At 33.7% G+C, this 26,484-nt stretch overlaps 3 protein-coding genes across 6 annotated transcripts in view; all 3 read right to left on the bottom strand.

The window, feature by feature from the left end:
- The window catches only part of LOC144856411 (uncharacterized), a 58,916-nt gene extending 55,555 nt beyond the window's left edge, over positions 1-3,361 (bottom strand). Inside the window, exon 1 of one of the 4 annotated variants that reach the window (XM_078714417.1) lies at positions 2,050-2,117. The gene's annotated coding sequence lies outside the window, so the exon portion shown is untranslated. Of the gene's footprint in view, positions 1-2,045; positions 2,118-3,128 lie in introns of those variants that run through there. The other 3 variants (XM_078714415.1, XM_078714413.1, XM_078714414.1) reach the window with 3 other exon arrangements.
- Positions 3,362-3,984: 623 nt separating this feature from the next.
- LOC144856472 (uncharacterized) lies at positions 3,985-6,781 on the bottom strand. The gene is made up of 5 exons (XM_078714487.1): positions 6,466-6,781; positions 5,855-6,088; positions 5,404-5,556; positions 4,769-4,972; positions 3,985-4,058 (listed from the first exon to the last, which is right to left on the bottom strand). Exons 1-5 carry the CDS (start codon positions 6,524-6,526, stop codon positions 4,000-4,002), a joined length of 711 nt encoding a protein of 236 aa, XP_078570613.1. The 5' UTR covers positions 6,527-6,781; the 3' UTR covers positions 3,985-3,999.
- LOC144856081 (uncharacterized) lies at positions 6,607-20,956 on the bottom strand. The gene is made up of 10 exons (XM_078714053.1): positions 20,752-20,956; positions 18,320-18,482; positions 16,640-16,764; positions 12,964-13,109; positions 10,209-10,323; positions 8,980-9,655; positions 8,001-8,190; positions 7,404-7,608; positions 6,782-7,073; positions 6,607-6,688 (listed from the first exon to the last, which is right to left on the bottom strand). Exons 1-10 carry the CDS (start codon positions 20,954-20,956, stop codon positions 6,607-6,609), a joined length of 2,199 nt encoding a protein of 732 aa, XP_078570179.1.
- Between the last annotated feature and the right edge of the window lie 5,528 nt (positions 20,957-26,484).

Here is a 26,484-nt window from a genome sequence, read left to right on the forward strand (position 1 = left end):
GCCCTAATAATAATAATAAATATTCATCGACCAAAGTAAAAATAATCTAGATCGTAACATCATTTTATCGTGACCAAAATTAAACGCGACCGATTTCAAACGCGACTGATATCGTAAAACTCCGGCGGGGTTTCCCCATCTTCAGATGGTGCGTTGTAGTGCGACAACGGCGGAGTAATTACGGGGGTTTCCCTCTGGTGAGGTAGCACGTTAGTGCGACCGCGGAGTGATTAGTCGGGGGCTTCCTCTCTGATGATGGGGGAGCGTGCCGATCGTGTGACCTGAGACTACATGGCGGGGCTTCCCATTTTATGCCTACACGTTCCGTGTTATTTTGTGTATCATTGCGACATTTAACCGATTCACCACGATAAGCGCTTAAAGCGCTCATGAGGTTAAAATTCAAGGTCATTGTAAACAAATTATCAACAAAAAAAAAAGTAAATTGAATTTACATGCGCAGTTTGCGTGACAACAAATTATACAAAATACTCACAACTTTTTTTTTTTAAATATGCTTCTAAATATATAAAAACAATTGTTGAAGTTAGTTTGAAAATAAAATTCGAAAATATAACCGTTTTTCGAATCACGCTGTTCGAATGAATCTAGGCCTAAACATACAACATAAAATCGTCTAAAATCCATCTTTATTTGTAATAATCACTATTTTGAAGCATGTATACAATAAATGTATAATAAATAAAGATTATGTATCAGTTACAGTGTCTAAATCGTCATATTTCCATGTAAAAATGTGATTTTTCTACCGGAGAAAAGTCGTGACCATGTCCTCACGAGGGCCGCGCCATATTGTTTACCTTTGAATGTAATATGAACCCTGACATGTCAGATGCATTATGGGCATGAAATATTTGTTCAAACTCTGCGCAAAGGTCAGTTTATTGAAGCATAACTTTTGACAAACATTTTGATACCAAACTTGTTTTTCGACGCATTTTCGTCTAATTTTCTGCAAGCTACACATCTAAAATAGCGGACTAAGCTCCCGAGGGATGCCGGTGCGCGTGAGAATCGCGAATTCCAAGTCGCTTTCGGGATGTTATTTTTAACATTCTCGGTGAACAAACAGCGCCGACGACGCTCTCGGGGCGGCTCCCGATAGGCCTAGGCCCCATATGGTCAACCTCGGATGAGTCGGTCTACTAATTTCTTTATAATTTCGAAACCGGTCATTCATAATGGTCAAGTTTGGTCTTATTTTGAAGAGAAGAAATAGGTTCTGATGAAGAGATGAGTTTTATTATGAAATATTTAATATTTTTTGTGCATTTGGTAGTCAAAGATAAATTACAAATTTTTAATAATTTTCCTAAAATATTTCTAAAATTTGCATAATCTATACTCCGCAAAAATAAGTTGTAACACAAATTTGATAACATATTTGGAAATAAAATGTCCTTTCCATTATTTTTCTTTTTTAATTTTTTTAATGTCTGTGTTTAGAAAAAAAGTTAGGGTTAATTATGTGACATATGCTTTTTGGGTCCCCGGGGAGCAAAATAAACTTGGGGGTCAATGGGTTAATACGCACTTGTAAACTATTTTAACGTTTTGGGGCGACTTTGCGATGGGGCGACTTTACGTTGGGGCGACTTTGCGATGGGGCGACTTTGCGATGGGCGACTTTGTTTTGGGGCGACTTTGCGATGGGGCGACTGTGTAAGGGGCGACTTTGCGATGGGGCGACTTGACTAGCATCCATAGATAGAGGCCTACTATATATTACCTAGGCCTATGCCCTCCATGGTGCGCCTACTAGTAGTAGGGCTCTAGACCTAGCCCTAGCTAACTAGGCCTAGCCCTCTCTGACTGCTCGGTCTGGTGTGCGTGGTAGGTTACCTACAGTACTACTAGGCTAGTAGTACTACTAGGCCTAGCCTAGAGGCTAGGCCTAGCCCTACTCTAGGCCTAGCCTAGACTCTAAGCCTAGAGGTATAATTAAATTATAGCGCTTAGGCAGAATCTTTAGTCCTATTCAGCTTTATTAAACAGTTGATTACTCGACAAATAAAATAGATTACCTACAAAATGTGCATTGAGTTGAGACGTAATATAGGCTAGTGTAAAAAAACACGTGTTGCAAAATGAGGGCGCTTGAACGTATGATGCGCCATCCGTGCATTCAGTAGCTTTTTATCTTCGTATATTATTACAATATTACAAATTATAGCGATTACGCAGAATCTTTAGTTCTATTCAGCTTTATTAAACAGGTTATTACTCGACAAATAAAAAATATTACCTACAAAAGGTGCATTAAGAGTTAAGACGCCATATTGAGGGGAAATAGTATAGTGCAAAAAACACGTGTTGCAAAATGATCCGCCATCCGTGCATTCAGTACTTTTTTTTCATCTCCAGCATGATCTCTTTCTTTCTCCACTGTGCGCCTCCACATTGTTTTGTTACTCGATAAATGACATTTTCGACGTCCGGATCAGTGGTCATTAGATGGTATCAAATCCACGCGTCGTCATTGGTCAAATTATTTATTTCTTTGTGTCGAGTCGTATTGGAAACCTGGCGCATGTATGTGTATTATGTATGTACACAATAGGAAAATACGCATACAATGACTGTTTTTTCGACAACTTTATTTAAGCGTTAAATTACATTTATATTGTAACTAAGATACAGTTGAAATAAAAAATTTAAGTTACCTAGATACAGTGCGTAATCAATGATCATCTCCTTCAATTCACTACACCATTTACAATTAGCAATAATAAGATACTTATTTAAACACGGTAACTTTTTATGTTTTCCCGGGAACTCAAATTCCGACCGTAGCACGTTAGGTCACGGAACACGTGGCCGCCCTCAATATGTTTCTAATATGTGAACTACTGTAGGGACGTTACTAAAATATAGGCTGTGCACTTTAATAAGCCTGTAGTGTTTAATCCGCATAATTCACAAAGCCCATGTAGTGTTGCTGACGTTTCTCAATAACAGGCAAGTTGCACTATTACAGGCTTAGCCTTCGTCCCACTCAGAAAGCACCGAGTTTGACCTGTACTCGATCAAAGAATGCTTTATATCTACTATACGTAGGGCTAAAATTCACTCAATTCAACCATACGCTGGATTGTGCAAATTCTTACCGAACATCATAAGACAAAACGTGAAATAAATAATTTAAGCCATTTGCATGCATATACCAACGTATACGATAACTAACAATGGTGTTTGTACGTCAAGGATACAGTCTAATGCAGATACATATTACAGTTTGATACGCGCATGCGTAATAAGTGACTTTAACTATGTAGGAACGTGTAGATTATCTTGGTTTTTAGAATAAAAGTGTTTACTGATAACCATATTTCATTCGAATGATATACAATATTAAGAAAATTATAATTATTTTAGTAAAAACAATTATGCAATTACAATTATAAATACATTTTTAGGATATAACCATAGGAATTATTAAATTTCATTATACGTAAGATAAATAACAATAGCTGTACTGTAATTATTACAATAATAACAAATATTAAGTATGTACAAAATCTAGCGACAAATATAAATATTCTTAATTGATATAATTCTTATTATTTTTACGCAGCGCCACCAGTGGCCCTGCATTTTGTAACACGATTTTATATATGTATGAAACGTCATGCGTGACAACAAATATATGTATGAAACGTCATGTTTTTATTATTATTAGGCCGAATCGCCATTAATAGTACTACACTAGGTCGAAACATCCAACATATTTAAAAAAAAATCTAAAATGATTTACTCATGTGAAAAAAAAATTGAATTTTGAATAATTTATAGCAATACTTTCTGATACGCAATGCAAACACATTACAATTAAACAATTAAGTATGAATTAATGTATGTAAATTTCAAAGTTACATTTTCGATTGAATTTAAAAACCACAATAGGACGGAAATCTAAAATTGCATAATATTTGCGAAAGTTGAAAATGACTTAGAATCGGGCTGCTGAAATGTCATGATTTAGCAGCAGTCTTTTTTCATTTTCAAAACTCCATTATACTTCAGGCCACTGTCATCATCTGTTGAAAAGATAGAAATGTGTTAAATGAGCATAGTGGCATAAAACATAATCATCATTATCACAAAAGTACACTCTTGCCAGTTGATTAATTGATTTCGTATGACGTAGAACTGGTTATTTCGTTCTATTCAATGGTCAGCCCATTTTTAACATTTAAGGCCCATTTACACTAGGGTGATAACGATCGACGATAAATAGGTAAACATACATTTTTCTTTAATAAAACAAAAGAAATTAGGGTTTTCGTTCTAGAACTAAAGGATAATCATTTATGCTGTATTTGATAAAAACATTTTTTTAAATCTAATCAAATGACGTCATGATCAATAAAAACAATAAAATCGTTGTATTGTCACGATATTATTGCTCTTACTAATCATGACGTCATTTTATTGGACGTGTGGAAATATTATTGTCATCAAAGGCAGCATAGATGATAATTCTATAGTTTTAGGATTAAAACTTTTTTAAATTCTTTTGTTTTAGGTATGAAAAATGCATATTTATCTTTTACATCGTTATCGCCTTAGTGTAAATGGGCCTTTAAGATTGTGGCACTTAAAAAAACACACTATATAGTAAAGCAAAGATAGGTAGCTCAAGTTTGACCAATCACAAGCGGCAGTTCAGATGAGGCGTCAAATTACTCGCATTGGACGTACATGACAGTGATACCTTAGTGGGAGCTAAATAATGATATAAACTCACACAGCCAGTTGCCTTCACTAGTTCCAGCCGTCTTGAAGTCCGGCAAACTTTTTGTCAAAGAGTCCCAGGCGTCTTTACTGATAAACACCCACGTTGCACCATGATCTTTACTGCGCATGTAACTGCGCATGTCCATGTGAATGCCATAGATAAGTCCTGTGAGCTGGTCAGATCCAATGACATTGTGTAGGTTCATTGGTAGAGCTATTGAAGAACATTTATATTTTTATACATATTATAATGATAATAGTATAGGGATATATTGTTCATTTTGACATAAGAAAAATATTAATATATGCAATGTTCTGTTTATGTGCCTTTTTTATAAATCGAACATTACTGTGTGGACGCTAAGCATTCAAGGTAGGATGTATTGACAAAAGAAATGTAGGCACTACGCCTAACCATTCACTGATAGTTGTCTGCAAATCCAAAAATCTCCGGGAGAAAGTGTCAGTGTTAGGCCTATTACTTATTGATTTATCAAGTTAGAGATTCCTCTTGCTGTCTATATCGATGTGTATGATGACCCGTGGTAGTTAGGCTCTAAGTATGGAAGGTTTTGATATATCAGCCAGCCTCAGGTCAGTGCTATTCTTGGAGGGACATTACGAAAACAATCCTCATTGTTTTACCTTTCCAGCGTCCATCTGGTGGATTATCTTGTACATAGCAGGACGGAACAATCTTGTCTGATAGACGTCCAACTGAAGGGTTACAAGCAAAAATGACGTCTTTATCCGGATCATCCAACTTCTTAGTTATGACAAAACCCTGGTCATAATAATCTGTCGGAATAATAATAAAAACACATCAATAAATTAAAAGCAAATGCGGTCCACGAGGCCTTATTCATCGATCAATTACATTGTGTGGAAAATATCTTGTTGATATCGTGTTGATAAAAATTGATAAAGTCACATGGATAGAAACCAAACCATGTTAAGATGATAAAATAGGAATGAGGAGTGTCTCTTTTTTATATAGGTTACGCGTCAGTGTTGACAATGTAATTTGAGTTCATAAGCAACGAAACTTCTTGTGATATATTAGCTATACCGTCAGGACTCTTTATTTCAAACTTACCCGGAACTGGGCATTTACTAGGATCACTGACACACACAGTATGCTTCCCGTTTTCACACTTATGAGCACCAGCCACGCAAGCATCACACTGGCTAGATCCCCCATCATAATGGCAGACGTCTGTCTGAGATTTAGTCCATTTGCTGTACCTCATCACAGCTTCTTTTGCAGGTCCTAGTACTGGTTCTGGAGTACCCTCATCTGAATAAAATACTGGTTCTGGTGTTCCCTCATCTGAGGAAAAAAGTATATAATAATGGAAATTCTTACTTATTTTGCTGAAACTCTTTTTCTAATAGACAATATTTGTGTGCTACTTTATTACAAAATTGCAGTTGTAACTACTCTAGAGGTTTATTGTGGCGATCAAGTTTATGATAGTATGTAGTCATTATGTTGTCTTTAGGTCAAAGTTTCAAACATTATTGCATTTATCCGATAATTATCCGATTTGAATGAGATAATTATCGATTCATTTTTCTAGAGCAGAATCAGTTAAACCCCATTTACATGAACTTTATCGGTGAATTATCGGTTAAGTTTTATCGGGTAATGTTTGGCGGCAGAAACACGGTCTTGTGCAGTACGTAAGAACCATGGAATTAGCGTACCGTGTTCAAAATCTAACATATGATACTCGCATATAGCTGGTAGGATAGCGGTGCAGTCCATTATGTCCCAGTCACCAAGATCAGTACTGACATCCCTTGTATCGTAGACATCTACAAAAGCCGCTGCTCCGCAGTCTTCAGTCACACTTGTTCCGGGTCTGTTTGGTAGCCATTTTGTAAAAGACGCCGATGACCCGTTTGTCCACTTGAAAGTATCAGTACCCTAGAACATATACATTGTTATAATTGAAGTCATAAGGAGTATAATAAACGGCATGTCATGTGATTAATCATAGACTTGCCCTGTCAAAGTTACATCCCCTTTCTCGTGTAGTTTAGCATGGCCAGTTCATTACGGCGATTACGAGTGAAACGGGGTCTGATAGCCATACTCACCCCAACGTCTTTCAGCCCAATCCAGTATTTGTATGGTGAGAGTGCTGGAACGAGGTCGCGAAGAAATTGCTGTTCACACGTATCTTCAATCATGACTAATTGCGCATTGTCTGCTTCACAGGCCGCCTTTGCTGCATCCCAAGTTTCTAGCGTGTCGTTGAACACTTTGTAACACGTTTCTTTGTAAGGTGTGTAACCAGACCGACATAAATCTAGAAGTACAGTGTAAGAGTTATAGAGTAATTATAATCAGCCGATTCATGTTTCTAAGTTCTCTATGTTACAGGACAAATTTTTGATACTTTACCGATATCACAATCATAATAAACATAATTCAGATTTGATAAGAATGGCTTAATGTTGTGAAAGAAACATTGTCAATTTTTTAGGTGCCTTATGTTTAAAAACAGCAGTTACAATACGGCACATGCAATCCTCACAACCTGGTGAGATGCGCCTAATATTCATTTAAACATGGTTAGAATATATGCAGACAATGTATAACTCTTTCAGATTAAACTGACACACTATCGTACACTTACCACCACCACCAACATCTGGTCTGTCCGAATACATAAATTGAAAAGATTTTGTGCAAGAAAGAACTTTAGCGCTATTAACAGTCGAGAACCACAACAAATCAGCCACGCCAACAAAGCGACGAGTGCCCGGAGCAGTTTTTCTGTTTTTGTCGATTCCTAGGCGTACACGGAAAGTTGGTTTTGCGGCAATCTGAATGGTTCCAAGCTGTGAAATACATGAGAAATGGTACTACGCTTGTCTGATTTCACTTAGAAAACCCCTGTCGACTTACGTCATAAGTCATTAAAACAGAGAAAGTTAAACACACCACCCAGTGAAATAAAGGCTGTAATAATTGTAAACCTTTAATAACAAATCTAAAGACTGAAAAAATCGCACCCAGCCAAGATGGAATTTTTTATCCTGATGGAGACATACGTTACACTTCATTAATAGGTATATTAATGTATTCTGAACTTGTTACTGAAGGTACTACACTGGCCATCCACCCGTTTCCTAATCTTTCAAAATGTATCAGCGCTGTAGGTAAACACCTAACATACTTACAAGTACTCTTCCAAACATTATTGAATATGGTTGATTGTAGAATAACTTACATTAAATCGAACAGGAGATGGTCCAGGCATGCTTGGGTTTACCGCTGGTGACTGCAACAGCTCTGTGTATTCTGATTCAAGTTTAATATATTGCACATTTTTCGACTTCAATATTGTGAAAGTTACATCTACTGCTTTTCCCGTTGAATCGTCATCGTGCCAAATACTAATCAGTATTATTACATCATCACTGAAAATAACAACCAACAAATACTATTATCGAAATCAAATTAGAGTGGTACCACAATCACTATATCCCAATACTTTATAGGATGTCAAGAGTGATTATGTGAACATCTCTGCCGTACTTTGAGAAAAAGGCTTATCTACAAAGAGCTACTTTTGAGTAATTGACTAAAACGTGTTTTTGTTTTTCATTACAAAAGTTCATGTAATATTTTATTTTCAAATGAATATATTTCAAAGTACATTATTGAAAAATATCTGACATAATATTCAATTATTACTTTTTTATTTGGGGGTCAAATTGCAGATAAAGCCTTTTCCAAATTATTTGTAATTAATAATTGCGAGAAATACTTCGAAAACAGGGCACTTTTGCAGTTATTTTGTTTGATTATTTATCAAAATTTACCAAAACATTTAGTAACTTTAGTTTAAATAAATTATAAATGCAATTTAGATTAGGTAATTTGTAAATAGGCTTTTCTCTTAAAGTATTAATCTGCCTCATTATATATTCATCATACCGTTATCTGATTTTGTCAAAACGTCAAATGCCAAATGCCGCAACCCAAATGTCAAACGCTTATGTATAAAATTGGTTACATTTAAAAATCGTCAAAAATGAACAATGATTGCAAACGATCAAATACGACGAATGCAATTGTTTGCCAATTTCTGACAGTGTTCGCTAGTGTCAACTTGAACCATTCTAATTTATCCTTTTTCATTCATACAATTCTAGAATAATAAGAACTATTACTCTTACATTGCTTGTATCCGATACCAAACTTACCCTTTATAAAAGGAATTAGTTTCGTATGTTATCTTGAACGACATCTTAGGCTTCGGGACTTCATTAATCAGCGTATAAACTGGTACTTCTCCAACCCAGATGTGAGCTCCGTCGCCAATCTGCATTCCAAGTCCTAACCAGTGCTCAGATCCATTGACCACCGCGTCTGTATCGTCTAGGACAACTTCAACTTCTAACACTAAGATGTTATTGGTAGCATCTGGGTCTTTCACTTCAATAAATCCGTCGAACTGTGTCACCGACCAGTCTTTAAGGATGCCGAAATCATCATCGCTAGCAATGTACTGCGTCTGAGGAGCGTAGTAGCAGAACTCTGTCGAATACGTACAGGATAAGGAGTCACTGACATACGAAACCGACACTTTGTTGATACTCCACTGCTCGCTTGTCTTGTTAGTCGTAAAGTTGTATGGTAGTGTGACTTCAATTGTAGGATCAGCGGTACCTTTTGGAAACTCAACAATAAGGTTCATATGCACCTTTTGACCAACGTTAACATAAACTTTACCATCTGCAGACTGCTCAGTGATGTTCATCACGAAATGCGGTAGTTTACTGAAAACTGCGTCGGTAGTTCCCTCTGCCGTGACTAAACCGGCGTCATTGATCTCAGCATTAATGGTTACACGTAAAATAGTTCCAGGTTTCACATTGGCTATAAATGATTTCGAAAAAAAATACGTTGAAAAAACTTTTCAAAAATAAGTAGTTTAAAAAAAAAATTAGAAAATTAATGCAATAAGGGCAAGTTTAAATAAAACTGATCGATTATTTCGTGGCGTTAGCAACAATCTATATTAATGCTACTAAACTGGTCGCGTAAGTTTACGTATCTCATCCGAAACCGCTGAATGATACGTGTTCGCATTTGGCACACTAATGGGCAAAAAAGAACAGGAAGGAATACAATTCGTGTATAACAAAATCAATGGCCGTAAATAGTTCCGAAATTTATTCTTGACAGTTTGTTTTTCTTTTTTTAATAATTTTTCAGAGTAACTTTCATCCATGCGCTTTTATTATACTTACTCATCCCATGCGAATTAGTATATAGCCACATATTAAGGCAGAAAAAGAACATGGTTACTGCTAGTGATACGGTTATATCTGCACTTAAATGGTGGCGACACCAATCTGTTTGAGTTTTGAGTAGAGTGTCAACATTTATTGTGGTTTATTTAAGTAAAAAAAAACGATTTCAGTAATACCATTAACAGTAGAATTGATGGTCCCTTCAAATTCAATGTCAGATGAAAAGTAATCATTATTACTAAAAGACAAAGTAATGTCTGATGCGGAGACTCGGATGACCGTGAAGTCGCTCTGAAAAATACAATAAATCCGTAGCAACGTCTGATAGAAAATCTTACTTAAAAACAAAACACAATAGATCGGTCAAATCAAGAAGAAACACAGCAATAGGTAAATATCTTAAGCGGTAATGTAAATAGAATCTCTGAGATTAAAGTCGGATGTTCTGCTTCATTTTTTCCGCACGCCCAAGAGAAAATATTGTTTGACATACCATTACATTAAGTTATATTTAATTATTTCACTGCTAAAATCACACGTCACACTTATTTTTGTTATGATCACAGCATTACTCAAAATTAACCAATACCGTATATTAGGAAAATATAAAAAAGAACCATACCGTCATGGTTGAGTCGGTGTCTCCGTTTCCTGTTAAAGTCCATATAAAAGGATCTGCAGACAGGTCGAACTGAAAAAGATGTTTACTATAATTACCAGCCGATTAAAGATGATGACTGTATATATATTTTCACAGTATCATAGGAATAGTTGGTAATACAACATCACATGTGTTTCACATGTTTCTCCTGGTCATATCATAATCAAATATTCCTCTGATACTTGGAAACTATATCTCGAAGATACAGCACTAAGAATCGGGTAATAATTACACCCAACCGGTATTTAGTACTATATACATTATGTTCCGCGTGTGTTATTTCTTGGATAAACTAACGTATACGTATAGGCCTATGTATCCATGTTACGGTGGCCTATAAGTGTCACGGCAACTTTCAAAAAATATCACGGCAACTTTCAAAAAAAGCCACGGCAATTTGAAAAAAGCCACGGCAATTTGAAAAAAGCCACGGCAAATTAAAAATAAAACATCACGGCAAATTAAAAATAAAACATCGCGGCAATTTAACAAAAATACCACGGCAACTTAAAAATAAAACACCACGGCAAATTAGTATTGAAACACCACGGCAAATTAGTAATGAAACACCACGGCAAATTACAGAATGCCACGGCGGAAGTGAGTTACCACGGCGGAAGTGAAACCTTTAGAATCTTCGATTTTTTCTGAGGTAAGTAATTATTTGTGCATTGAAGTAAATATTATTATATTAATTTATTTAACTGCAGCATTTACGTGTTTATTGCACTAGGCCTAGCTATGCCCACTACTAGCCTAAGGCCTAAGCCTTAGGCCTACAGTAGTAGCTAGGTCTACTGTAAAAAAAACTTGTTATATAAAAAACAGATTACTGTAAATATATTAAAACATTGTAGAATGTTATAGGGCCTAGGCCTACCTTGTAATAAGGCCTATGGTCTAGCCCGCTAGAAAGTTCAAGAAGAGTGCAATAAACACGTAAACTGCTGCAGTTAAATAAATAAATATAATATTTACATCAATGCACAAATAATTACTTACCTCAGAAAAAATCGAAGATTCCAAAGGTTTCACTTCCGCCGTGGTAACTCACTTCCGCCGTGGCATTCTGTAATTTGCCGTGGTGTTCCATTATTAATTTGCCGTGGTGTTTCAATACTAATTTGCCGTGGTGTTTCATTTTTAAGTTGCCGTGGTATTTTTGTTAAATTGCCGCGATGTTTTATTTTTAATTTGCCGTGATGTTTTATTTTTAATTTGCCGTGGCTTTTTTCAAATTGCCGTGGCTTTTTTCAAATTGCCGTGGCTTTTTTCAAATTGCCGTGGCTTTTTTCAAATTGCCGTGGCTTTTTTTGAAAAAATTGCCGTGATATTTTTTGAAAGTTGCCGTGACACTTATAGGCCACCGTACCATGTCGACACACGACACATGAATTCGTAGCTTGTTTCATTAGGCCAAATTCATTTTACGTCCGTCGGTAGTACAGAGTACAGACATGTGATCCGTTGTTCTCAGTAGGCTTATATGGAACGCCTCCTCTGCCTTCAGTTCACATTTATCATGCAGTACACACCAATCGTCATGCAGTACACACCAATCGTACTACTACACCGCACGTGCTTTACGTCCTATAGATTCCAAGATTTATTTAATAGTTTTTCCAGCCATTTTAGTCATAAAGCACGTGAATGTGAACTGAAGGCAGAGGAGGCGTTGTTGCTTTAATTAACATTTTTTTCTCTTGTTAATAGTTTATGTTTATGATAACTCATAACCTACCAGTGTCACTGATGAAATATGATATAGAAATGTATTTTCAACAATTAAATCTCAAAGCTATAGTTAACGTGTAAAATTCAATCCATACAAAATGCACAGAAAATCCGGCTCACGCGCGGCTAACGTCACACTACCCGCACACATTGTGACGTATGCAAATTTCACCCATTATATGCGACTACGGAGTTTTTCCCATTCTACTTATTCCATAACTCATTATACCATTCATATGCATTCTCAACTGAGAATCATCGACGCACAGGTCAACAAAATAATGTGCAAGTTTTGGAACACTAATAATCGTTATTTCCGATGCTGTATGCAAGTATTGCATGAATACAGTACCACCAAAAAACAACGAAATGGAAACCATTACGGCCAAATAAACACCCTATAGCCGCCGACTTAAATTAAGAATAACCAAATATATATATATATAGGCCTATGCCTAGACATTTGATGAAATATAAATTATTGGCATGGTCAGAAACACTGTGTATACTATGTGTGTATCTTTTTAGTTAATTACCTCCATATTCTCAGCTGTAAGGGTGACTTTAAAGCCTGTTCCTAATGTCAATCCAGTAGTGTTCACCAAGAGGTCCGTCATCACTTCATCTCCAATTCCGTAATAGGTCGAATCTTCTACGGTTGCGCTCGCATCCATAATGGGAACTGAAAGTATACGTTGCCGGTATTAATATACAATTAGATAATAATAAGAATTATGCAAATAATTTATCTTTATTCGTTGAAAAATTGACTACACTGTATATAACGAGGCATAATTGACCAATAAAATTGCAGGTGTATTATAAATTTATCTATACGATGGTCTGCTATTAGATTATTTCAATTATTTGTAATCAATTACATTTTATAGCTTTTTTTGATAGTTAAATACCTAATCTAAAAGATGATATTGATTAATTTTGTTTGCATAATTATTTCGTTGTGTCCAACCTAATAGTTTGTTGGCAATAATGTGTAAATACAGTTGTTTGAATCTAAATCATATTGTTTTAAACAATTATTCATTATCAATTTAAAGCTTGATTCCCATTAGAAAAATACATCCTCGCGTTTTCTTTTATTTGTTGGCAGAAACGGGGAAGATCCGGTAAATTTATTCACAATCGCCTCTATTTTGGGTTTATTATTGAAACGCGAATCTGCGCGCAATGCATTCCGGTATTTAAAGCTAGCTGCTTAAATTATTATAACCGACTTCTTTTTCAGATTTCTACCCGTTTAAAGACAACAAAAATGATCGCGCAATATAGGTAAGGCCTATTTAGTCTGTGATTTTAAAATAAACCATATATATAGGGAATGCGTCTTTTATCAAAATGTACTTGATGGAACCCTTGTTCGCCAAAAATTAAACAACTTTCGCCCCATAATATTATGATAAGGTAAACATATCTTATTTCTATCAGGTCAAAGTTTAATATGTTACTCTCCAATCCTTTACGCGATATTTCTTTTCGTTGGGGACCCCTCGTGAAACGTCTCAAAATAAACATGAATATTCATTAGTCATATCCATAAGGCTGTGGTGTCCTTTTCCACTTACCAACTTCTTTTCTTGCATTATATTATTTATGTTCATTATCAGTTGTATACTTATTATGCTACTTTGTATTTTGCTTTATTATTTGTGGAAATAAATATTATTATTATTATAAGGTGTGACGTAAGAATTGAGCTAACTACAATTCGTTAATGCAAACGATTTCTGTCGAGCCGTCTGTGTAGTCGAGTGGATAAGACTATGGACTTTACATGTCGATGTATGGGGTTCGACTCCCATGAGCTACTTCTTTTACTTTATCGTGAGAGAGAGATTATTTAGAGGGTTAGGTTTAGTTATATTTAAGAAGTACTTCGGCTATCTTTCACATGGGATCCCAACTTATGCTTATGAATCACAACACGAAAATATTTCATCGACTTAAAATTATTTCGGGAACTGAACATCGCGTCCAATTTCGTCTTACCTTGTTTTGTTCCAAAGAGTGTTTTTACTAGCACATTTGACTTAATTATGAATGTAGGTACTTAAAAAAGGTAAATTAAAAAGGAGCTTGTTGACCACAAATATACTTTACTATTATACTAGGCCTATACTGAAATAGAAATATAAAAGCAACGCTAATGCAATGTGTGCCATTTGCATCTTTAACTACAATTTGAGTTAGCAATTTCATTTGAATATTAAAATAGAATATTTACTTGTTAAAATATATAATCCGTATGCGTTATTAAGTCGACTATCGCTACTTTCCTTTGATGATACTCCAGTTGTTCTATGCACTCGATATATACCACCCGATGTCCAGTACAGATAGCTTCCATAAATATCTATCCCCCTTGGGCGATTCAGCACAGTTGTAATCGTTCTTCTGTTAGTTCCGTTAAGGTTAGCTTCCTCAATTAACCTACTGCTGTAATCATACCAATACATCTTTCCATCTTGAGAATAATGAAAAACGAAAATGAGAGAGAGAGAGAGACGTATACGATTGAATACTGTACTTGAATACGCCTATTAAGTTTTAACAAGTTGAGACTCGATCTCGGTACCACCGAGCCATACACAACGGACTAAAACCTCCGTGTATTTACTATGCAGTAGGGCCTAACCACTTTGGTGCAGATAGATTATTATATACCGCAATGAATTATAACTTTTTACTATGATGAAATCTTTAAAAATATAAAAAAATGATGCAATGTCAAACTATATACTATTAAATGTAATATGTCATGTCAATAAAAAAAAAAAAAAAAATGTCATAATTTGTTTGATTGTCGAAATTATTTTTTTTAAATTTAATATGCAATTAGTGATGACTTAATCAACTTTTGTTCTCTTAATTTCATAATAAATCATACATATGATACACTAAGAAAATGAAATGCAAAATAGGTGTTCCCGAGCATTGACGATTAATTTTAAAATTTAGCATATTTTTACCATTTTGTTAACTTACACGTACGTGCGTAGCCTGTCACTTGTATAACGTAATTTCGAGTTGAAAAGTGAATCAAAATGATGATATTATTATGGTTGTAAAAGTGCATATTAACATTTACCGCGCAGTGCGCGTGCAAAAATCTGCGCACTCATGGCAATTTTTTAAACGCTTAAAATTGTATGAAACGTACTCTTATTTCATCGAAAATAAATTTTGAAAATTTTAAGCGCGCGTACGCATGCGTTACATGCGCTACGCACGTAATTGTATTGCCATATGATGATTAATGCCCTGAAATTTATAAGTACCACATTTTATTTAATTGTGATTCATGCTGGTGAAGATATGATTACAAACGTGATTTCGTTAAATCGTGTGTAGACCGCGTAATTTTTGATTACGCACCGTGAAAACATAACCACATCCTTTCCTGGCCATATGGAATATACTTTGAAAAATTGACTTAGCTAGATGAAGGTGATATCAAGACAAAGCCATATACAAGTTAGTGTTTACCGACCGACCGACCGACATAGTGAACTGTAGAATCGCGTTGCACGCGACTAAAAAAGAAACTTCATCTCAAAAAAATAAAATGTACTTAGAAGGGATTAGTTGGTACCAATAGTTTCACTTATAAAGAATATATTGTGTAACATCCATAGCACTTATCAACCACCGCCATGCCTAATTATTATAGGTACGTGGATGACAATATTTCCTTTAATTTTGCTGTTGTACCTTTTTATATCTGTATTTTATACTATTTTTTTATATATCAGTAGTTTTATATGAATTTTTTACACTACATAATGTATATTTTTATATAACTTTTAAAACTTATTCTAAGATGCTGTTTATGCTGTTTTTGCCTTGAGGAAGAATTTCAAATTATAAATGTTTGACAATAAAGTTATCTTGTATCTTGTATGTATAGCATAAATATCAGCCACGATACTTAAAGCATAATTTTTGTTTTTCATTAAGCTCTGCAGGCTCAAAAGTTGGTACACATTTATTTTCTAGGTCTGACTATAGTCTACACAGTGACTCATGTTGCAGGTATAAATAAGCAACGTGGCCCGAAATGTCGTCTATAGTAAGCGACTTTATGTACAGGCATCAACAATCAGCATTAGCTATAGTTAGTAATAGTCTACATATATTACATGCGGTAGTACTATTATATAACTTACATGCATTCATGATCATACAGTAACTTACCGGGAACTGCTAAAACAAGTCCTCTTGCGTCTATTACGCTTGTTACTAACACGGTCCTTGTACTCAAGTCATTTAACTTCGCTCGCTCTATCCTTCTGTTGCTTATATCAGTCCAGTACAGGTATCTAAGTATAAGTATAATATATGTTACTACATTAACGTTCTGTTACAAGTAGTTCACAGCCCTGTCATAGATAAAAAAAATATATTGAAACTTACAAAATTACTGAAGCAGATAAGTGATTTACGAATATGTGAAAAGAAATGTTAATAAATCTTTATTACTTCCTTTATTGAGTGGTATTAATGTAATATTATTACGTTTTTGCTTACAAATCAAAAAGTAAGAATAAGAATGGAATGTGAAGTTCATAGTTGATATTCCTCCAACGTGAAAAGAGGTTTACTGTGACATTACACGTTAGATATATCAAACATAACTAATAAGAATTGTTCTGTACGTTCCATCCAGATGTATTACTTTAATGCGGCCAGTCTTTTACTAATTTAAATTATGTTACAAGTGGCAGGAGCGGATGTAGGATTTTGATAAAGAGGGGGCCCCCGGAAAAAATTTTTCTAGACGCCCGGAGATAGCATATGAGGCGTTTTGGCCAGTCGATTCTTGTCATATAATTATCTGAATATAGTGGGTTTTATAGACCATATTTAATATAGGCCTTTTTTGCGCCAATAGCCTAAAGCCTGTTTTCTTGTCGACGAAGCGTTACGACTAGGACTTGCATTAAATTTTCAAATCGTTCAAGTTGAAAATAAATTAACGATAACGATGATCGAGCCGGACCGCAAATTTTTACGCGATAGTTAATGGTTTCTTGGTTTTTTCGATGTTGCTGTACACATGGAGGTGAAGTTTTGCAAAGCCAAGGCCGTTCACGCGCAGCCAGCCAGGCCCGTGTGAAAATTGAAAATGTTACGGGTTTTGATGCTTCAACCCAGCCGGCGCATAAGACATGATTTCGCTGATATATTAATCTCGGCTTTACACTAAGACAAACATTAAATTCAATTATTTTAATTATATTACAAATTAATTAAAATTTAGTTTTACACTTGTTATTTTGAAATATCAGACTTTAAAAGAGTACAAAAAACATCGTCGCTTTGTAAAAAATCAAGAATTGTCAGCGCGTACGTATTTTTTCTCAAACTATGATGACGTAATTTATGAACTAGGCCTATTTGATTGGTCAGTCAGTTTTACTGATCGTAACGTTGAAGTTGAACTCGGTTCAACTTAAAAAGAAAATTGAAGATTTTAACGATTTTTAATGTTGATTTCCTGTAAAATCGTATATAATCTGTAATACAGTGTCATGTGACACCTGTATAAGCCTACCCTAACTTTAACCATAGCATAGTACAGACGCCACGTGAAACATGTGGCAATGTATTTATAGAATTGGCCTATACTGGACAGATTATATAGAAACTACTAAAGCTGAGATATTATGAATGAAATTCAATCCATTGAATGTTTTAAACGTAAAGGCAATAATTCTTTTTTAAACATTCTTATTATTAAATTTTAACGAATTTAAATGTATGGTTTAGATGCATTAATAATAATATACAGTTCAACCGCGATGTGATCACACAGTTCATCTCCTTTGGATGAGTAAAACAAAATAGATAGATGTACGAGAGAGAGTGACATACCCGTTAGCTGCATCTATCTCAATTGCAAATGGATAGGGTAATCCTGTGTCAAACAGAATTGTTCTGTTTGTTCCATCCAGATTGATTACTTCAATTCGGTCTTCGCCAGCATCTGTCCAATAAAGTTTTTTTCCAGCTCCATCAACGGCTAAACCATACACACCTTAAATAATGATGACAATTAAACAATTACGGCAATCTCAACCATCTAATTTACTTTATAAATTACGCTAAAGACTATAACTGTGTTAACACATTTCAATTGATGCTCAACACTCTACTAGGGTTATGTATTATATTATACTAAACTTTAGCACGAGGACGAAAACGTTTACTTTAACGGATGACGTCAAACTACTCATTTACATAACAGTGTAGTTCATAATTCAGCGAACAGTTGCGTTTTAACGTACTTGTTTGTAAATTTGATTTGAACGCAACGCATGTGTCGCGCACGCAACATACGCCGCTCGCATCAAAATAATTGCCTTGGGCCGACAAGAGAATTATCCCTATCTAGCTGGGCATTTTAACTAGCATAATTATTATTAGCTGATAAATAGCATATTGCGATGAACAAATATTATTGTTTGACTTACTTATAAACATAAAACAATTTATTTTTTTAAATTAAAATAATTAAATTTACCATTTTGTTTCCTTAATTATTGAATGATCTTTCATGTTTCGATACCATTTGGTTAACGTTTTTTACGTCCCTATGTTTCAGAAATAAGGTTTTCTACACAATTAACTATATTGTTTCGTAATGCTTGCTCACGTAGACAGAAAAAAAGTATGTTAGGCCTATATATATAGTTTAAGGCGTATCTTAAAAAAGCAAGGCAGTATAACAATTGAACCGTACGATATTTATTTTAAATGAAAAGTTGGACATTTTAATGATGGTAACATTATATAATTTGTGCGTTCGGTAGGTGTTTTAACATACTTTGATTTAAACGCAACGCATGTATCGCGCATGCAACACACGCCGCTCGCATTAAAAAACAATTGCCTTGGGCCACTGAGAGAATTAGCCCTACCTATTATCAGCTGAGAAATAGCATATTGTGAACAAATCTTATTGTTTGACTAAATTAAAAACATAACTTTAAATTTATCATTTTGTTTTCTTAATTATTCTGCAGCAATGTAATGATCTTCTATGTTCCGATACCCTTTGGTTAACGTTTTTCACGTCGCTATTTTTTAGAAATTCAACTAATTATATTTTTTCGTAATGCTTGCTCACGTATAAAGAAAAGAATTATTATATATATAATTTAAGGCGTATCTTAAAAAAGCAAGGCAGTATAATAATTGAACCGTACGTTAATTTCTTTTCGAAAAAAAAGTGGAAACATTATAGGCCTATAAGTTCGGAGGTCTAAAAAAGATTTAATTTCATCGTCAAGACCGGCACTATTTTAGATTATAAATTTCAAGAATCTCTTTTGAGGTTTAGGTACAAACAAGCTTTTGTGGGATTCCTTAGATATTAGTGAGTGACATTGCAATAGATAGCTTGGGTTTTACAAGAACATTGATCCTATTGCAGTAAAGTAGTAATTATATTTCGTGGCAATTTATTTAAAAATAATTAGATAATGTCTTTATTTTTACAGAGCATGATATATTGATTGTATTCCATGTTGTTTTTAATAGTTACTTTTATTGTTTATGTTTATGATATTCATAATAATCTTGTACGTGTATTTCTGTAGGTTTTATTATTAATTATGTTCGGTGTTTTGATTTCTAGTATTTATTGATTATATTATACCCTTTATTATCCCAGGTTTTTTAGTTCTTGTATGTAGAGGAAACGACAAAAGAAAGATTTTTTTTGCGAAAGCGGGAAATAAAAGATTTGCCTATACAAATTATAAATATGCTGTAAAATGGTTTAACTTCTGCTACTGTACGCATTTGGACTAGGCGCTATCTTTCCTAACCTATACATCTGTTATCAACGCTTACTGAAATCTTTCGATTCAGAAATCCTAAATCCGATCCCGTTATCTACAATTTCTGAAAAATCAGAATTGATAAATGGTGCTTATACTATAACATCCTATGCAAAAAGAGGTTAAACGTAAATGTCCTAACGACATTATGTTACTTTAGTATCCTCAAACATTTAATTATGATTATTAGGCCTATTCAACAGCGTTTAGTTCAACAACGTTTGGTTCAACCTTGAAATAACTCTGAAGAGTTGGTCTATTTGGACTATGATGATGATGATGATGATACACTTTCTACCAAATAATTAGGCATATATTCTTAAAAAGTAAATTAACATAGCAAAAATACATTTCTTTTGCATACATTTTGAATTAAAAGTTAATGAAATTCAAACAAATGCTCTAAAAATGCATGATGCTTATTTTTCCTAATAAAACATATAAAAATAAATAGAATATTACTAGCAGTTGATTCCAAAGACAAAAACACTTCATGTTGGTTAGTGACAAGTGAAAACCGTTCAATGGTGTCCTTGCTGAAATCAGACCAATACAGTGTTAATGTCCTGGTATCACAATCGACAGCGTAGGGTTGAGTTATTCCGACATTCTGAATAACTGCTTCAAAAATTAAAGTTGCGTTGTCACTGGAACTAATGTTGGTCATATATATTCCAGGAGGATACCAGTTAACAACAAACATAACATCACCTGTATTATTAAAATATTAAAAAAAAACGTTTACTTGAATATAGCACCTAAATAAACAATAAGAATAATAATATACATTTACACACTAATTATTATTCTATTAAACATTAATTATTGGGATAAAATTATTTGCTGATTCATAAATAAATGCATGAGCAAATCAAATATAATACCTATGCACAAAAACAAAAGCGATTTTGTTCCAGAGGACAAAAGCTGCTTCAAGAGGCGACTTACATGTACCGAAATTAACATTGTGATGTTTCCGTCGTTCTTGTAGTTATTTTTTGTATTACCATCTGTTTTAAACGAATCTTTCAATTCCTTTAAATTTAAATTTAAAAAATATATTGTATAGTATTTTTTTTATTGAATGTTATATTGTATAGAGTTAAGTATAATAGATGTTTATATTATTTAAAGGCCTCCGGATACTAGTTGGCCTGAGGATTCAGCTAGAAGAGTTACCCTCTTTAACTAAAGTGAAAATATATAAATAAAAAGAAAAACATCAATTCCGATCTCTAGGAAATTATTAAAAGCATTCACTCCACAGTTATATTATCAGGTTTCTTGTAAGCATTGTTTAGTTCCACTATCACAATATTAAAACAAGAAAGCCATTCCGAGAGTGCATACCTCCGCCTACTGTAAAATTCTCCTACATAAGATTTCTCCGGGGCGGGAATATAATTATTTGTGTGTGTCTTAATGTTGGGCGTGATTTAGGCTAATTTCACTACAAGCATGTGTATGCGAATTTGGTGTAATGGTTATGTAACCAGTCTTTCAACTAGTATCAGTCAGTCAATCACTAACAATAGAACAGCAACACCAAAAACAAACGGGTGAATTTTAAAAGAAATAAGTTTTTTTAAAACTACTCGTATAAAAAAAACAAATTATGTTTTAAAATTACAAATCAAAAATTATAACTCTTGTCTCTTGTATAAAAATGAAGTTTTTTGGACACGTAGTTCTCGAGAAAATGCAATTTCAGTTTACTTGTTACTTTAAGACTGCTCGCCGGCTTTTGACAAATTCTGTCCTATCTTTTAACACTAGCAGGTCTGAAAAGTATACTAAAAAGTGGTCCAGAAATGGGACCGTGGTCCCAAAATTTAATGAAATGGTCCTTGACCACATATCTACCTGTATTTTCATTTTGGTAAAGATCTTGTAATTACTTTTTGAGTAATACTGCTAACAAACAAACAGACAAACGCGATCAACTACACAATAGTTATGCCTTTAAGTGTCTTTCACACCTGGAAATCACCTCTCAATGTTTCGTCTTCACGACGCACCTTGCGCGGCTCGTGACGTGCCAATATTGTTACTCGATATGCGTACATGTGGTAATGTAAATGCTTCAGGAAAAAATATTTAATATCATATCTAGTTACCGATATATTTGTTTAATTTACCGTCACCCGTGTGTGAACGAATAACAAGAACAAGGAAATTTTAAGTTCAATGTTGTAAATAAATTGTGATTATTAAAAATGTTTAATAATGTTATAATACTCAATTCCGGAAAACATTGTTTAAAATAATAACAGTAACGAAGTAATTCATATTAAATTCGTACAATACACTGTAACCTACTTTGAAGAGCATAAACTTCAAGGTTATTTAGACCAAACGTCTTTGTATTAACTTTTTAAAATTCTTAAAAAGTGTAGGTCCTACTATAGCAAAATATAAGGGAATTAATGAAAAAACGAGGTAATACGGAATACCAAGATTTAAAAATGTTATTGATGAAGTTTATCAAATTGTGATGACATTAAGAATTAACAATAATGTGATAAATGATTGTGATTTTTTGTGATGACATGAAAGATAATAATGAATGTGAATAAAAGTGGTGTTTAGAGAAACAAAAAGAGCACAAAAAAACATCAAGTTTCTTCCTAAATGTAGAAGCAGTTACTCTCAGATACTATTTACATTTACAGCATTGGTAAATACTAAAATATATATATTAATAACATACCTTGAATTAAGTGTAGAAGTACGGAAAGAAAAAAACAGACGAATTTCAAACAGGCCATTTTAAAAAACAATCTAACTTCACAGTCTGTTAATCAACAATGTTCAATTACGTCGTCGAAAACGAATATGCTGTATATCACACGGTCGCAATATTATAACTAACGCTATCTTGTTGCGAATTGTTTATTAATAACGCTATATTATTCAAATTAATTAATAATTAAGACTGACATGTTAGGTACTTTATATGCACATGATAAGCACAATAAAAAAGTAACATACACACCGATCTTTATTAATATGACTCTCTTAAACGAAGACATAATCAATAACTTAAAAGTGGATGAGTTTATTATTATCAGTATCTTTATCTTCGTGGACGGAAATATTTTAAATAACACGTCCTCTGTCGTTTCGCCAAGCATTAATTTTTATGGCGTTCACTCAACTCGGATGCATCTTTAACTTTTCTTAGCAATAACCGTTTTTATAAAGAATATAATATGTACGTGCATGTATATGATAATGGATAATAACAATGAGTTATTAATTTATTTTTAATTAATTTCTAGGTTAAATTAGCAAGAACGCTAGTATTAAAAATAATTTCATACACATTGGCCTGACTAATTAAATACGTTATATGCACAAGCACAACAAAACCTGTACTTTTATTTAATAACACACACAAGTGAACGTTATAGTATTTTATTACCTTAAAGAAAAGACATAATCAATAACTTAATAAACCTACATTATACTGGATAAGTTTAGAACTTATTTATTAAATATGTATTATCCCACTGAAAAAATATCAGACTGTGTAAGCAATTTGAAAATGACAATACCAGAGTGAATTTATGGAGTCACGCGACGACGGCCAACTGCTGGTTAATTATACTTTTAGCATTTTACTTAAAATTTTAGGAGAATGAAAAAAAAAGAAATATAAGATCTACAGTAGACGTCTCAATATCTAGTACCAGCAGTATCACTAGATTTGTGTATTTGTCTCGAAACACCAGTTCCTGCACGGAAATTACCTTACTTAAAGATATATTGTTCCCTAAAAATGTTTGCTTTTCACGCTGCTGCTTTAGCCAGGTACGTCCCAAGAGGACTACTCATTCAGAAGCTAAAGCAAGCAGCAGTTATAGTTCCAGAGGCCGACGTGTTTGGTACTTTGTAAACTAGGACGGGTCATGCTAAAATTACAAACCCCAAAGCTAGGAGAATAGAGAGTCTGTCAACATAGGCCAGTATTATAATAATTCACACGGTCAAATAATCAAAACATTATTTCTGGTATTTACAATGAGTCCCATTTGACTGTCAATCTAGACCGATATATATATATTAACTGTAATTCGCTGTCAGATAATCATTGAATTATTATCAAAACAGTCCATACGAAGTAATAGTAAAGTTTTTGGTTGTAATAGGATACAATTTGTTAACACTTGAAGCTTGATGAAGTGACCCTTAACAATAAAATAAACGAAACTGACAGAAATTGAGTCTGTTTAGTATATTAAAGTAATATTATTTAGACATCATTTTTATTTAAATTATTTAATAAGCACATCATCTTTTACAGATTCAGTATTTTTTTGTTTTTCAATTGCACAATTATGACTTATCAAAGTATGAATTCTTGTTGTATTTTACTTCAAATACAAAAGTTATTCACTTCTGTAACAAACAAAAAATATTTATTCATGAAAACAGAAAAGAAACGTTTAATTATAACCCCAAAACCATTGTCTGACAGACAATTTAAGTATTTTTTGTTTAAATTACATTTTTTTCAGGTAAATAATTGTTTGGTTAATGTGAATAACTATTATGTGACAATAAAATGGCACATTCAAAAACAAATTTGAAATAAAATATGTCTTTAAAGCTGTTACGTCAACAAGCGAGCAGCGTTTTTTGTAAGAAATATTTCTTGTTTATATTTTTTGTTGAATATGCCATTTTAATGTCACATAATAGTTGACCAAACTGGATCGGAAAAGATATATATATATTTTCTGAATGTTATTAAAAATTAACCGTTTCTTTTGTCTTTTCATACGTGATATAATTATTTTTGTTGATTTGTAACTTTATTAAAACTGTAAAATGGCCAATCCAAAGATTTTATTAGTCTTTAATTTTCAGGTTTTTGGGGGACAATACATCTTTAACAATATCCTTTTTGGACAGATTGTCCCATAAGGCTATAAGATGTTCTTTTCAACCAGTTCTTTTTTCTTGCTTTTGCTTTAGCTTCATTCCCTGATATCCAGCCTAATCTCTTTCTTTCTCCATCGTGCGTCTCCAGATTGCTTTGTGTCGACTCGGAAACTTGAGAAATACAATTTTCGATACCCTGATCAATGGCCTGAGATGGTATTTCGAATCGACGCGTCGTCATTGGTCAAATCATTTGCACAGTGATAATAAATCGGATTTAGCACTGTGGGGTACTGTAGGCCTACCTATTTTGGTTGTATTTGAGCACAGTGATAATAAATAGGATATAGATTAGCACTGTGCCCTAGTATTGGCCTACCCATTTTGGTTGTATTTGAGCACAGTGATAATAAATAGGATTTAGTTTAGCACTGTGCCCTATAGTATTGGCCTACCCATTTTGGTTGTATTTGAGCACAGTGATAATAAATAGGATTTAGTTTAGCACTGTACGCAACTAAACCCATTCTGGTTGTAATTGAGCACAATGACAATAAATAGGGTTTAGTTTTTGCACTGATGTGCGCTACTGTACCCATTTTGGTTGTACTTGGGCACAGTGATAATAAACAGGATTTGGTTTAGCACTGTGCGCGCGCTATACCCATTTTGGCTGTATTATACTAGCGCACATTGATAATGAAGGTTACGATTACATTAAATCAGCGATATGTTAACACTGTGAGCTACTATACCTATTTAAGGTAGCTTGGTAGAGATATAAACAATTTTGGAATGAAACTAAAAAAACAGCTTAAATGGTGGTTGATATTGAAACTTAAATTTTGGTAGTCAAAAGAATAATTTTAACGATCTTATGTTTTACCGAGCATGAACATAAGCACAACGAAACTGTACTTTTATTTAATAACACACACAGGTAAACTTTATAGTATTTTATTACCTTAAACAAAGACATAATCAATAACTTAATAAACCTACCTTATACTGGATAAGTTTAGAGCTAATTTAATTAAAGATGTATTATCCCCTGAAAAAATAATTCTTAAAAATTGTTTGCTAAATATTCCATTTTAATAGTTATTTACTTTGACCAAAAATTGGAGCGAAAAAAGATCATTTACTTGAAAACAAAATGTAATTTAAAGCCAAAAAATGGTCAAATTGGCTGCCAGCCAATTTTTGGTTGAATGTAACCATTTATTTTGTCATTTTATTAGTGATAACATAACTTTTTTGTTTTTTTTCTACGAAAATGATCAACTTTATTGAAACTACAAAATAACC

Source organism: Antedon bifida, chromosome 11 (assembly GCF_963402885.1).
Source record: "Antedon bifida chromosome 11, ecAntBifi1.1, whole genome shotgun sequence".
Taxonomy (NCBI): Eukaryota; Metazoa; Echinodermata; class Crinoidea; order Comatulida; family Antedonidae; genus Antedon; species Antedon bifida.

Bases quoted from the DNA above. Each gene is read 5' to 3' on its own strand.
- LOC144856472 (XM_078714487.1), bottom strand. From the start codon at position 6,526: ATGGACTGCACCGCTATCCTACCAGCTATATGCGAGTATCATATGTTA. The intron at 6,089-6,465 runs GTACGCTAATTC...TTTTTTCCTCAG, and splicing joins TATGTTAGATTTTGAACACG to ATGAGGGAACACCAGAACCA. The intron at 4,059-4,768 runs GTGAGTTTATAT...TCTTTTCAACAG, and splicing joins TAGTGAAGGCAACTGGCTGT to ATGATGACAGTGGCCTGAAG.
- LOC144856081 (XM_078714053.1), bottom strand. From the start codon at position 20,956: ATGACCAACATTAGTTCCAGTGACAACGCAACTTTAATTTTTGAAGCA. The intron at 16,765-18,319 runs GTATGTCACTCT...ACTTATACTTAG, and splicing joins GAGATAGATGCAGCTAACGG to ATACCTGTACTGGACTGATA. The intron at 13,110-16,639 runs GTAAGTTACTGT...GTATACTTTCAG, and splicing joins ACTTGTTTTAGCAGTTCCCG to TTCCCATTATGGATGCGAGC.